General features: G+C 39.4%; 1 protein-coding gene across 3 annotated transcripts in view; it reads left to right on the top strand.

Moving 5' to 3' along the window:
• Positions 1–13,873, top strand: part of CDK6 (cyclin dependent kinase 6) — a 184,332-nt gene that overhangs the window by 34,744 nt on the left and 135,715 nt on the right. For all 3 annotated transcript variants that reach the window (XM_074945919.1, XM_074945920.1, XM_074945921.1), the window contains exon 3: positions 11,265–11,400. In XM_074945919.1, coding sequence (XP_074802020.1) covers positions 11,265–11,400 — 136 coding nt within the window. The remainder of the gene's footprint in view (positions 1–11,264; positions 11,401–13,873) is intronic.

A 13,873-nucleotide genomic window follows, 5' to 3' on the forward strand; every position in this document is an offset into this window, starting at 1 on the left:
CAGTTAATATGCTGTCACAGCGTCTGTGTTTGTTTGTTAATGTAAGTAGAAACACCCATAGGATTTCCCAGCCGGTTTTGTATTGTCCATCTATGTAGGCTCTAAACTCCTTAGGGTGAGGGCTGTGTCTACTGCAATGTCCTCTGGAGCGCTGAGAACATTGTGTTTAACAAATGGCAAGTAATAATAAAACCAGAAACAGAGAATTGAGATGACAATAAACCATGCAGTGTTTGTATTAGTTTTTAATGTTTTTGACGTAGTAATTGATCTCTTCCAAATAAATAAAAGATTATTTAAAGTCACAATAAAAATCATAAAAACAAATTTCCTTAGTTGTCTCATTGAATTTGTTTTTCAGTTTACCACTTTTCTTGACCAATATTGATGCTGTTTATTTTTTGCATATCTGGCCTGGAAAATGAAACTGGACTGATAGATAATAATCTTTTCTTTCTAGACTGTTTCCTTTTGTAATACTCCAGTACTGTCACATAGCTTTTGTGATTGGGTTCACAACACTGCAGAATAGTGCTTCTATAAAATTTGAATTTAAAAAAAAATGATGACAATTCCATTCCTATTAGGTTTTGTAAAAAAATTCCTTGTTACAAAATCTAAAAATTTTATACTATACTAAGTTGTCAGCATAGCCTAAATTTGCCAAGGTGGTAGTTTTTCTGGAGACTTCATCTGATTTAATGTAATTGATAGTAGATATTTCCGTCAAATTCATTAGCAGTCAAGTATTGTATATCTTTGTTTCTTACTCTCAGCAGCTTAGAGCAATGATTCAACAAATCTTTTAAGACCTGCTAAAGTGTTTTGCTGAGTTGGGGTCTAGGCTAAAAATCCCAATTTAGCTCTAATTAAAATCAATGGATAGCCTGCTGTTGACTTCCATGGGATCAGGCCTAGTGTACCTGTTGTTGCAAAATTAGTTATTCAAAAGGTAGAATTGGGGTGGGGGTGGAATTGTTGAGATGTAAGTGAGGCTATAAAGTATGCAATTTACCAAATACCCCAAAGCCACTCCCTATTCAATTTAAAGAAATAAAATAGCAGTCTCCGTGTATTTAATTGTAATATATTGTCAGTTCTTTATTTAATATATATTTTAAAATTAAACTTGCATCTTACTTGTTCTTATTTTACCTTCTTTTTCTTGCTTGCTTCACTCCCTTTTCCCATTTGATATATAATATGGTATATCTTCTCTTGCTTTGTCTGTATCTCTAGCTCCCTTTTTCTTCGGTCTCTCTCCTTTCTTTCTGAAAAATTCAAGGAGCGTAGCACCCAATATACTTTAGAAAGACTTGAAAATTTTAAAAAAAGTTCCAGCAAAGTTGTGACAGATGTAAGGTGGTTTTATCTGCATCTCAAGGACTGGACTTGTAATTCAAAACACCATTGTATGCAAAATATTATATATGATGTTACACAAATTATTAAGCATGGTTATTTGATTTATGCTAGGTCTACAGTCCATATCAAGTAGGGGTTTTTGGTTTTTTTGGCTTACTGTTTTGATCAATGGGTGAATATGTAATAATTATCAATCTCCAAAAAATGTTAACTGATCAAACTTCATGAAGACCTGATTTTTATCTGTCTTCATATTTTTTACAGAAGTGAGATAAGCCCCTTAGATATTGCAGATTTTGGCTGAAGCCTGAATATAAAATGTAAAGTGAAGTTTGGAGTTTGTAATACAATTGCTTGATTGTGGATCATAAATGAATAAAGACTGGACTTTATTTTGTCCTTCATTATGCTAGGCATAACTGGTATTCAAGGGTAATCTCTGAGTTCCTTTCGTTTGAATTGAACAAGATCAGTATTCAGACATAAAGTTTTATTTATATATCAAGAAACTCAAAGGATGGAAAACATGTAAAAAGGAATGTAACTTTCCCTGAGGAAAGTGCTCTCTTAAAAATTGAAAACATTTAATAAAAGAGGCACACACATTACCAGTGAATCAGAGCATCTTTACTTTATTTGCTGAACCGGGACCTCGTGAATGCTGTCAGTATTGTTATTGCATAACAGTGAAACAGCATTTATCTGCTTAGATGAGAGTCTCCTCAGAGCAATGGAGAGAGGTCAGACATCCATGGCTGATATTACTGGATCTGCCTGTGACTTTCCAGCTGATGGTCATGTTATACTACTGACTGTGGGACCAGGCAGGGGTGAATGGAATCACTTGAAAGCGACTCTGCTTGTTCCTTTCAGAGAAATTCTGGTGTATTCGTTATGGCAACCCACAACGGTCAGTCTTGTGACCCCCATGTTAATATGTATTTGAAGCCACTATTGGAGAGTGTGAGGTGCTGAGAGTTACAGCAGGGGCGGCCAACCTGAGCCTGAGAAGGAGCCAGAATTTACCAATGTACATTGCCAAAGAGCCACAGTAATACGTCAGCAGCCCCCACAGCTCCCCCTCCCCCCCCCGCTCCCAGCACTTCCCACCCACTGTCAGACCTGCCTATCAGCGCCTCCCCCCTCCCTCCCCGCACCTCCCGATCAGCAGTTTTGTGGTGTGCAGGAGGCTCTGGGGGGGCGTGGGGGTGGGGAGGGGGAGGAGGGAGGGTACAACAGGCTGAGGGGAGGGTGCGGGAAGAGGTGGAGTGGGGACAGGGCCTGTGGCAGAGCCAGGGGTTGAGCAGTGAGCACCCCCCAACACATTGGAAAGTTGGCACATGTAGCTCCAGCCCCGGAGTCGGTGCTGATACAAGGAGCCGCATATTAACTTCTGAAGAGCCGCATGTGACTCCGGAGCCACAGGTTCGCCACCCCTGAGTTACAGTACCATCAGCCGGCAGATGATACCGACCTCCATGTATTGTTTTCCTTAGACCTTGGTGGTATTCTTGCTAACTCAGTGTATGACTGAGTGGCTCCTGAATAAAAGCCATTTGGCTTAAAATAATTCCAGATGAGATGAAGTTGATAACTGGCTGTCAAAGGAGACCTGTATTCTGAAGAACTGATAAATGCTATAATGCCTCCCTAAATTGAGGGCCTGGCCTATTATGACAACAGTTTGCAATCTTGAGGTCCTACAACACTCATCTCTTCTGTTGGTCCCTTAGAAACAATCCTCTGGGAAGGTGAACAAGCAGCAGCAGGTCTAGAAAAGACAGCATTGTGCAGTAAATGAGAGGTGAAGAGACCATCTTGTCAAACACTTTTTCTTTGAAGTTAAACTCTAACGGCTGAACCTTTTAGGGGACTGGTTGGCATAGTGAATTAATGCACTAGCCTTTTCATCTCTTGGGCACAAATCTTGGCTTATGTTTCAAGTGAAAATTAGTTTGGTGGTTTCATCTTAGTCCCTACCAGACATTTGTCTACAACATAAAACCACCATGCAATTTGGCACCGTGGGCAGTCTTTGCTCAAGAGAGGCCCAAAACAGGGGTGTTGCAGGTCAGGACTGAAGGCAGAGTTGTGTGTTGAAAGCTTGCCTCATCTGCCTGCACTTCATTGGACTTTAGCCAGTGCTATTTACTTCACTTTCAAGAGCACCAGTTTCTCTCTCTCTCTCTCACACACACACACAACACATGCTTTTAAAGAACAAAAACATCTTTTGTAAAAAAGTAAGCATTTTAAATAATTTTTCCAAGTAAGAAAAGGAGAGACTCTAGAAAAAATTATAGCATAAGCTCAGCTTGCAGATAAGTGATCACCTGGTCATCTTAATATCCTCATTCTTCTCTTAACCCTCACTATTAAGCGATCTGCAAGAAAGAATATTGTCCAAGTCCTCTTGGAGTGCAGCTTTAGGAATAGGAGGTTCCACTGCCTCACTTGTGCCATGCAGTGACTTCTGCATAGCAGCTGTTTCTGATCTCAGTACAACAGCTAATGAATGAGGGTTGAAAACTTGCTTAGGCACTTACATGAATCTGTATAACATTTGGACCTGCCACATATAGGTCAATTTATTATATTTGATGGTGTGTTATTCCATTCTTTTGTGACCCGCACCTGGAAGAGCTACAAGACTCTTATGAATGAGTGGTGAGAAAGGAGATCATTCCTTCCTCAGTCTTCTCCACAATGCAAGTGTTAGGGGGAGCAGCAGAGGGTAAAATTTCCAAAAGCACCTAAGTCCCATTTTCAAAAGTGACTTAGGCACTTAGGTGCTTAAGTCCATTTGATTTGCAATGTGACTTGGGGTCTTAAGGCCCAAATTTTTAAAGGTATTTAGGCACTGTTACGTTCAGCACAGCAATACGTATGTTTCATTTTCAAAAGGGATTTAGACACTTAGGCACTAAACTCCCATTGACAGTCAATTGGATGTAGGCTCAAGTGCCTATATTGAGGATGACTCCTAAATCAGTTAGGCGATGCAATTCTGAGTGCACAAACACCTAAATACTTTTAAAAGTCTGGACCTAAGTGCCTACATTACTTTCGAAAATTGGAGATAGACTTCTATGGTCACTCAGGTGCTTTAGAAATTTTTATAACAAAGATGAGATGTGGGAGACTGTACATTTGGGGCTTCCCTTCCTCTGTTTGTGTATTCGCCCCATCGCTGTATACTTAGTTAGTTTGGACAAGGATACTGAACCTTCTGAGACAAAATGATTCAAAGGTATGGAGGAGTTAGTTACCATTTACTAAGGAAAGTGAACATCAAATACAGAGACAAAGCAGCATGTAGTGGGAAGGAGAAAGGACTCTAAAACATATGAGTATGATGCTTCTACTTCACTTCTGTTCACTCGCATGTTTGCTTGCTCTGTTGGGCTTGGCTTTTGCACTGCACAGTGCTCTAATTCTCCTGTCCAGCTATATAGTACTCTTCTTCAGGCATAAGGTCCTTTACTACAATAAGCTTGTTGTATCTGATTCCAAGAGGAGGTTGATGTCTGTTAGCAGAATCATATTATATTAGAAAAAGAAAGAAAACGTGGCTTATATTAAAATGCAGCTTTTGATCACAGAGGTATAAAGAAAATTGGTTATTTAAAAGTATATATTAAAATACTTTTGTGGTACAAAGGGGTTATTGTTGGTTAAGAGTAAGCTTTTGCAAACTTACTAGCTACCATATTACAGAAGAAGAGGAGATCTAAGGCTTCTGCTGACAGTCGGGATCAGTGGGTGCCTGACTCTCATATTTTTATTCATCTTGGTTAGATACCAGGTTTTAGAGACACCTAGAACTAGCTTGAGCTAATGTAGTGAAAGCAGAAGCTATTCAGGCTTCCTCACACACATTTGTCAATAAACCTCAATCATGCACTGTAATAATCTTGGTATTCCAGTCTTGTGGTGGTCCTGGGCAAACAAAGCCAATCATACATAAATTGCACAAGGATTTTTTTCCATGTGGACAAATATCTCTGGGAGCTAGGTTGAGACCATCAAACTCTTTCCGTTTGTGACTTAATCCAGATTTGTGAAGTCTCCAAAATGCATTCACCACTATTTACCTCCCCTCCCTCTTCTGAAATGTTTCTCTCACTTATGTATTAATGGCTCCACATTTCTTTCTTTACCATATATAAGCTAAGAATGAAGTGTCCCTGTAGCTATTCTTTCCAAATAATGAGAATAATTCCATGACATTAGATTGCATACTCTTTGGAGCAGGAACTTTTCTTATTGTTCTGTGTTTGTACAGCGTGTAGCGCAATGAGTGAGGCTCCTAAGCACTACTGCAATATGTATAATATAAATAGTCCCTCAAATGCTTTTGCCACAAGACTCTGTGTTTGCATCTTCCTTTTGGCGATGCTTTAGGTAGTTCACCACTTGTACTTCAGTATATGCCTGACAGGAGCCAGGAGAACTGATTGTGTGTTTAAGGATTTTAAAGTTTTCAGGGGCAGGTTTCCTCACCCGTGCCCTAGATGCATGCGGGTGATTCTGACTGAAGTATCCCTCCATCACCAGTAGTTCTTGGTGCTCGTGAGAAAATGTTGGTTATGCTTTCCCAGCATTGTACGGCTTGACCCACAATAGCGAAGGCAAAAAGTAAATCCAGCAGCAGCGACCATATTTGCGCCAGTCAGAGCAGAAGCAGCAGTTTTCAGCTGAAATGACAGAGTAGGTATTCTCCTTTTTAAGACGATTTACAGTTCATATGTATAGGTTGCAGAATAAAGACGAATTAAGATTACAGTTGCAAAATTGGATCTTGTGGTAAAATGGTAAAAAGGGAGTATGAGAGTTTCCCTTCACCCTACAGTGTATGGAATCTGTGGTAGAAGAGGCTGCAGAACTGTACATTCTCTAATTTTCTAAATTCTCAGTGCAAAATACCGCTGGGAAAAAGACAAATATGTTTCTGTGTAGTGATACAGAAAATATTCACATAATATAAAAAGTGAAAATAGAGCTCTATGTGTGTTCATAGCTGATAAATCTTTCCTAGGTGGTACTGTTAACTCTAAAAGTTGGCTCCATTGAAAAGCAAGTCTGCAGTAGGCATCTAGTATTTCATAGTGTTCTAATTCAGATCTGCACATCAGCCCTTCAACCGTTTCCAGCCAAACTTCTTGTTAAATACTTGCAGGATTTCCTGTAGCGGATCTTAGATTTAGGCATTGCAAATAATGCAAAGGTTTCTTTTATAAGTACAATAGAAAGGCAGGGTTTGTGTTTACAAAGTATTCAGTATGGAAATCCTGTATTAATTTATCTGGATTTACTCCACTGAGGTCTATGGACACAATGTAACCTTCTAAATAAAAGGCTGTATGCTGTAGCCTGTGCCAGAGATGCTGTATAACCCGTCAAATAGGAAAAAATAAGCAGGAAATGGCCTGAAAGAATTACAGTTTAGATGGCAGAGTTAATCCTAACCATAGAAGACAACCGTTATGGAATCACATAAGGATGCTTTTCTCACAGTGAATATAGAAGGGTATAATTTGTAATGAGGTTATCCCATCAATAGGGGAGCTATTAAGCAAGGGGGTGTACCTCATGCTAGCTATCTTCTTCCAGGGGTAATTAACACAGGCAATGCTAGATATTATTTTTTTATCAAAGGCTTAAACAAGCTCTGCTTAAAATTATCTATTTAGGGAGCATTTATAATTTGCAGAGATAATTATATCCTATTTACTGTCTTCAGATGGGGTGGGGTGGGATTTGAGGCTTTTTTAATTAAGTGTAAAGCACTTTGAGATCCTCAGATGAAAGGTGGCAGAGAAGTGCAAGGTATTAGCATTATTACTACTCCATTCAGTGATTAATAGACAAACATTCTTACAGTTCTTAAACTTAGCAGAGTACCTATTAACATGCATTTAGAATACCAGGATCAAATTAAGTACAATTGGTAAAAATTAAACAGAGTATTGGTATTTGATTTCCCTGTAAAGGAAGCTTGTAGTAATATACATTGCTTCTACATCTGACACAGTGAAATCTTGTTTAAAAAAAACCAAATAAACTGAATTACAACCCTTCAATGGTTGAAAGGGCAGTTTTGCCAATGTATTAAATACCTGGCAAAAAAAGGTGTTTTAATTTTTTTTAAGTAAATGTAAGCAAACATAAAGGAATCATACAGTTGGAAATATTTTCCAGTGTTTATGTTCAGATGTTCAGACCTGTCTGGCTCCTCTCTGTTTGCATGTGTTGGGGTTATAGGCAGTCCGGCTACATTCCACATTGATTCATATAAATATATTACAGATTATTAACCTCCAGCCAAATACCAGGGAATTTTGCTTTTCAGAACGGTTAGTGACTTTTCACAAAATTTATTTTGTATACAGAGGCATCCATCTTCTTTATGTTGTCCCATTAAGGGAATTATAAAGAGACTAATATTTGGGGGGGAGGGCTAGCTCAGTGGTTTGAGCATTGGCCTGCTAAACCCAAGGTTGTGAGTTCAATCCTTGAGGGGCCATTTAGGGGGTTCTGGGGCAAAATTGGGGATTGGTCCTGCTTTGAGCAGGGGGTTGGACTAAATGACCTCCTGAGGTCCCTTCCAACTCTGATATTCTATGAATCTATGTTCCAGAGTTTTTGCTGTTATAGACAATATCAGCCCCATAAATATATGTTCTCATGTTCATCTGATGAATGTTTGTTTATATGATTAATTAGGTCAAAATAAGTTTCTTATGGAGAGGCGGAGTCTCTCTCTGTTAAAATTGCACAAAGCTTCTATTCTGCAGCCCATATAAGTTTGGCTCCAAAAATACTCTGATCTAAAAACTGCCATATTTGTTGTGAAAACAAAGTAGAATGTTTCTGTAAAGAAAATTAATCAAAATGATGTTTAAATTGCAGGTCATGTAAAAATCACCCCGATTTAAAATATTAACTTTTCCCTGTTTCTTTGTCTTCTTCCATCTCCGAACCACAAATTCCTTCAAATTTATCAGACAGTTCAATCTCCTTGGAAACTCCTGTATTTAATGTAAATAGGTGGTTTTTTAGCAGTTATTAAGGTTTTTTTGTTGTGGGTCTTTTGGGACACAATTCTGATCTGATGGATGTCAAAAGAGGTTTTTTGCCATTGTTTATAGTTAGAACAGAATTGGGCACAAGGGGCCAGCTCCTCAGCTGCTATAAACTGGTGTTGTTCCATTGATGTCAGCTGAGCTCTATTGATTTACACTAGCTGAGGATTTGACCATAAATATTTGTGAGAGAATATGTTCCCTCTATTGGCTAGTGAGCTTAGAAAGCATATAATGATATTTCTGTAATGAACTGCTAGCAGCAAAGTTCCTTGAGCTCCAAGGGTGGAGGCCTGGATTATTAGAGCTGTAGAACCAAGACAGTAATGTCAGTTCTTCACATGTAAGTTTGGTTATGGAGAGTGGATAAGCTCCACGGTCCCATTATAAAACCAATTTTAATTCTCCTTGCAACTCCAGTAAAGAAGCCTTTTGCTCATTTTTAGGTTTAAGTCTTATTGCTAATTAGAAGGTTTTCTGAACATTTTGCTTAAATGGAGTAGGAACTTCTTGAAACCAAAAAAGGAGGAGAAATTGTTACAAAACCTCTGATGTTTCTTTGTGTCCTTTGATTTCCCAACAAAACCCTAATATGCTACAAAATGTGAAACAGAGTTTTACACTGACTCATGCAATAGGCAGTTTTCAAGCACAATAATAATTTAAGAAATTGCCAATATTTGAAAATGAGACATGATCTTTTGTTGTTAAAGCTGTTAGGGGGTATAAAGGGCATTACAGAGAGAATTTTCAATGTTTATCTGTGAACTAGCCAGGACTACTTTTCAGAAGTGAAAGGAAATGAAACTCTTGGTTGTGTTACAATTATTCTTCATCAAAATGTGTCTTTGGCCTAAGACATCCATTTTCAAAATGGAATAACTAAGAAGCCAAGTTTAAGTGACTAGCCAGAGATTGTATAGGCAATATTTATTAAAGCTGGGTCCAGAACCCTGATGTGGTAGACCCATAAGAGCATCCAATAGAGCACACTTACTCTCTTAAATTTGGTTCAAATCTTTGAACTTAGGCCAGCTGTAAAATGGAGATAATGCTTAACCACCTTTATAAAATATTTTGAGATATACAGATGAAAAAGCACTAAATAAGTGCAAAGCATTTTTATTACCCATATTTTTCAGATGGCATAACTTCAGTGACTAGGAGGGAGGCACTATGGCCTAGTGCAGTGGTTCTCAAACTTGCGTGATCACACCCCGCTTCTTTGTGTCTGGGGTAGTTTACATCCCTCCACCTGGGCACCTGGCCAGCAGCCACCACTCTCTGGCAACCCAGAGGCTCCCAGCTTTTTTTGCTAAAGCGCCTCACACACCCCAGACCTTCTGTGACTTCTAGGGGGTGCACCCCCCTGCCCCAGTTTGAGAACCTCTGACCTAGTGCACTAGGCATTACTGTGGAACCAGCATATCAGGAGTTTAGTTCTGAGTCTAAGAATAAGGAAATTATTAATTAAGGACCCCATTAATCCTACACTGTCCCTACAATAAACAAGCACGTTATTCTTATTGGGTATAAAATAAATGCATATTTTATCACTACAATCGTAACTATGACCCAAAATATTTTGTCACCACTAATTTCAAAATAGTGTCTATCAAACTACATATTCTTCTTCTCAAGAATAGCAGTTACAGGTATTTTAGAAAAAAAAAATCTATCATCAATTGATAAATATATTGATTGATTTTGTTTCACGTTTCACACAGGAAGGCAATTAAGTCTATAATTTTTTAAATAACACTTGTAATTTTTAAAAAATCATTTAAAAAGATTGTGTCAGATAACCCCATCTCATTTGAAAGCCATCAGTAATTAGATGATTTCCTCAGGGGATTGTGGCAGAAGAGGGCCCTGAGGAAGGGTTTGACAGAAGAGAAAGCAGTGACCCTCCATATCATTTAGAGGAGGGCATTCCATTCAGAAGGAGATGCATAAAGGAGGCACAGAAATGTGCGTGGGAAACAGGTGGTCATAGATCACTGGCTAGAGGAGCTGGGAGGTGTATCAGTAAGAAACAGGAGTAGACAAGTAAGAAGGGTGAGAGCTGTGAAGAGCTTTGAAAATGAGGGGAAGAAACTTTGAACCCGATGCTCTGAAAGAGGGTAAGAAAGCAGAGGGATTTAAGTAAGAGAGTAAAGTGCTCAGAATGATGAGAGAAGAAGAATATCTTAGCAGCTGTATTTTGTATATAAAAGTTTTTTATAAACTCAATTTCCTGACTCTCTCTCCTGCTTTTAGCAATTTACTAGATTGATCAGTGCAAAAATACTGTTTCTGTAGATCAGAGGAGAAGGAGAATGCAATTCTAAACTGAGTGACAAATCATTGTAATGTGTATGTTGGAGTACGTTGGAGAGGTGTGAGAAGAAATTAAAAGGTGTATAAAAGCAATCAGCTTCTTTGGTTCTTGAAAAAGTCACTGTATACTTATTTCCTCTTGAAGAAGAATGAAAGGGGAGCAAATGTGGCAGTAGGCAGAGAACATGAATACAAAATCAAATCATTTTCTGTATTCTGTTAACTGTAGTTGTGCCTTGATCAGAATTGATCATCTCCTCACCTAACGACCACTCTTTGATCATGCTGTGAAGTCATAATACTTGTGATTTCAGAATCCAAACATGAAATTTGAATGTGATGTCACAAATAATTGATCATCACTCGAATCATCAAGAGTTCACAGACTGTTCCTGCTTTGGAAAGTCCTTTCTTCACTCCACGTTTTATGAGCTGCAAGGTACTGCTTCGCTGGTTTCCGTCAACTTATCTCCTCTTTCCTTTTTCTCCTCTCAGGTTATTTGATGTATGTACAGTGTCACGAACAGACAGAGAGACCAAACTAACACTAGTGTTTGAACATGTCGATCAAGACTTGACCACTTACTTGGATAAAGTTCCGGAGCCTGGAGTGCCTATGGAAACTATAAAGGTATCGAAGAAGGATTTTTTTCCCTTCATAATTTTAGGAAATATTACTATGTAAAGACAAAGGGCTTAATCATAAGGATCTTATTCAGGCAAGCTACCTTTTGCTTCAATGGGAGTTTGCATGAGTGAGGGCTGAGTAAAAGCTGAGTAATCACCTACTTAGGACCTGAGTTCTAGTGCACTGATCTGTGGTTCAGTAACTGGTAAAACTTTTATTATGGAAATGTTCATACTTGTTTTCCTTTGATTTGGATTTTATGTTCCTCCCCTACCCCATGTCACCCCACCTCATCCCACTGTTTCCTTTTAATCCTCCCAGATCTGAATTTATCATTGGAAGTCATCAAATACCTTCACTTACAGTAGTGGTTCCCAGCAGCCTTACCCAGTGGAAGGTTATTCCTTAACTGTCCACTTCAGGGTTACTTGAACCATCCTCTGAAGCACCAGTTAATGGCCAGTGTCAGAGACAGAACACTAGATTAGATGGACCACTCATGTGATCTATTATAACAAGTCCTACTCTCCTATTCCTTTTTTCTTTTATGGTTTTTTCTTTATTTTTTATTCATTTTTTATTCTTTTCCTTGTGTTTTTTTCTTTTTCTTTTTTTAATTTATTCTCTTTCCTGCCTGCACTTACTAGAAAGCTACATACAGCTCTCTCAAGATAGTGGGCATTCATTGATGGTTCTGTATACCTGAGACCCTTGTGTTCTTGCAGCTGAGCTCAGTGTCACTGAGCAAAGCTTAGGTTGGCATATTGCTACCCTATACATGTGAATTACTTCCATGGCCAGCTGCATTGCAAACCACTGTAGGAACAGGAATGGATGGTGGGTGGCTTTCAAGGAGCTGCCTAGTGGCTTATGCATGGCAGTATGTTTGTGGTGAGGCAGATGGTCAGAGTGGATCCAAAGTCATGTAGTTTTCCCTTCCTGTGTGCATTAATATGCTGCTTTCCTAGGAAGGCCTCTCCCCAAGTTAGAAAATACTAATTTAAATGTATTAACTCCATAACTTTTTTCCCCTCCTGCTGGGGGGTGCCATAGTAAAGCTCCATATTGAGGACTGCAGTTTGAACCTGATAAAAATATTCAAAAAGGGGAATAGAAGCAGGGGGATTGATTGATGTTAAAATGTCCTACCTCATGGTTATGCCTAATAAGTGTTTTGCTTTCTTCTGTGATAAGAAACAACTTTTGCTTCCAAGGAAGGATTATCTTGCTACTGTACTAGTAATTTTTGGAGGTGTATTGTGTCTTCTTAACCTGGCAGGACTCCTAGGGAAATAAAGCAGCAGTGGAGGAGAAAGTGGGAGGGAAAGGGGAAATTCACTTAAATTTTTTTTATTATTCCACTAATTTTTGTTAACATTGGCAACCTAAGTGATTTTTTTTACCTTTGGGTCTGAAATCATACACTTCAGAGACAGATCATTTTACTTATCAAAGCCACAAAAAGTGTAACTTAAGGCAGTTCCAGTAGTTTTATTTTTGTAAGCAATCTTCTTGCATAAATGTTAAATTAAAAAAAGAACAGCTGGATTCAGCCTCAGCAGTGGATTGAAATGTAACTCGCATATTACAAAGATGCCATGTTCTAATGCTTTTAGGGTTCTACTCTTCGCTGAGATTTTCAGGACTGCTGAAAGGATTTGGTCATTTAATCCTCATTAAAATGTAATTAGTTAATTAGCATTAATGGGAATTGAGCATCCCAACAGCCTAAGTGGATTTTAAAAAAATCTCACCGTTGTTTTTTAATCATATTTCTTTCAGTACATATATAGATTAATGCGTGCAATAGTCGGAGGCAAACAGAAAAAAAGAATATTGGTCTATAACATTGTGTGCCATTTTTTCAAAACCTGGTTCTAAAATTGCATCTGCAAACATGAAATTCTGCTAGGGAATTAAGTATTTGTGCAGGCAATTATTGGTGTTGTGTATGGACCAATATATGATTCTGCACAGACATTGCAATTCAGATGATGGATTATGATTAGGGCTCTGTGTTTGTCACAGAGGTTGCGGAAGTCACGGAATCCGTGACTTCCTGCAACCTCCGTGACTTCTGTAGCGGCCAGTGTGGCTGACCCCAGGGTCGCCCAAGCAGCTGGCCCTGGGGACAACCACACCGGCTGCTGCTGGAGCGGCTCTGCAGCCAGCCACACCAACCACTGCTGGAGTGGTCCCAGCCCCTGACCCAGCCACACTGGCTGCTGCTCTGGCAGCCTCAGGCTGCGGGCCCCCGGGACTGCCTGAGCAGCTGGCCCCCAGGACCGCTTAAGCAGTGGCCGATGCAGCTGGCTCCAGGAACCTCCTTAGCAGCGGTCCCGGGGGCGGCGGGAGGAGTGAAGCTTGGTGGCTCCCGGCAGCGGTCCAGGGCAGTTGGAACAGCCGCTGGCCTCCCGGGGCTTCCCCCACGGTGGCGGCCAGAGCAGCTGTTGGCCCCCTGGAGCTCCCCAATGGC

Source organism: Natator depressus, chromosome 2, assembly GCF_965152275.1.
Source record: "Natator depressus isolate rNatDep1 chromosome 2, rNatDep2.hap1, whole genome shotgun sequence".
Lineage (NCBI taxonomy): Eukaryota > Metazoa > Chordata > Testudines > Cheloniidae > Natator > Natator depressus.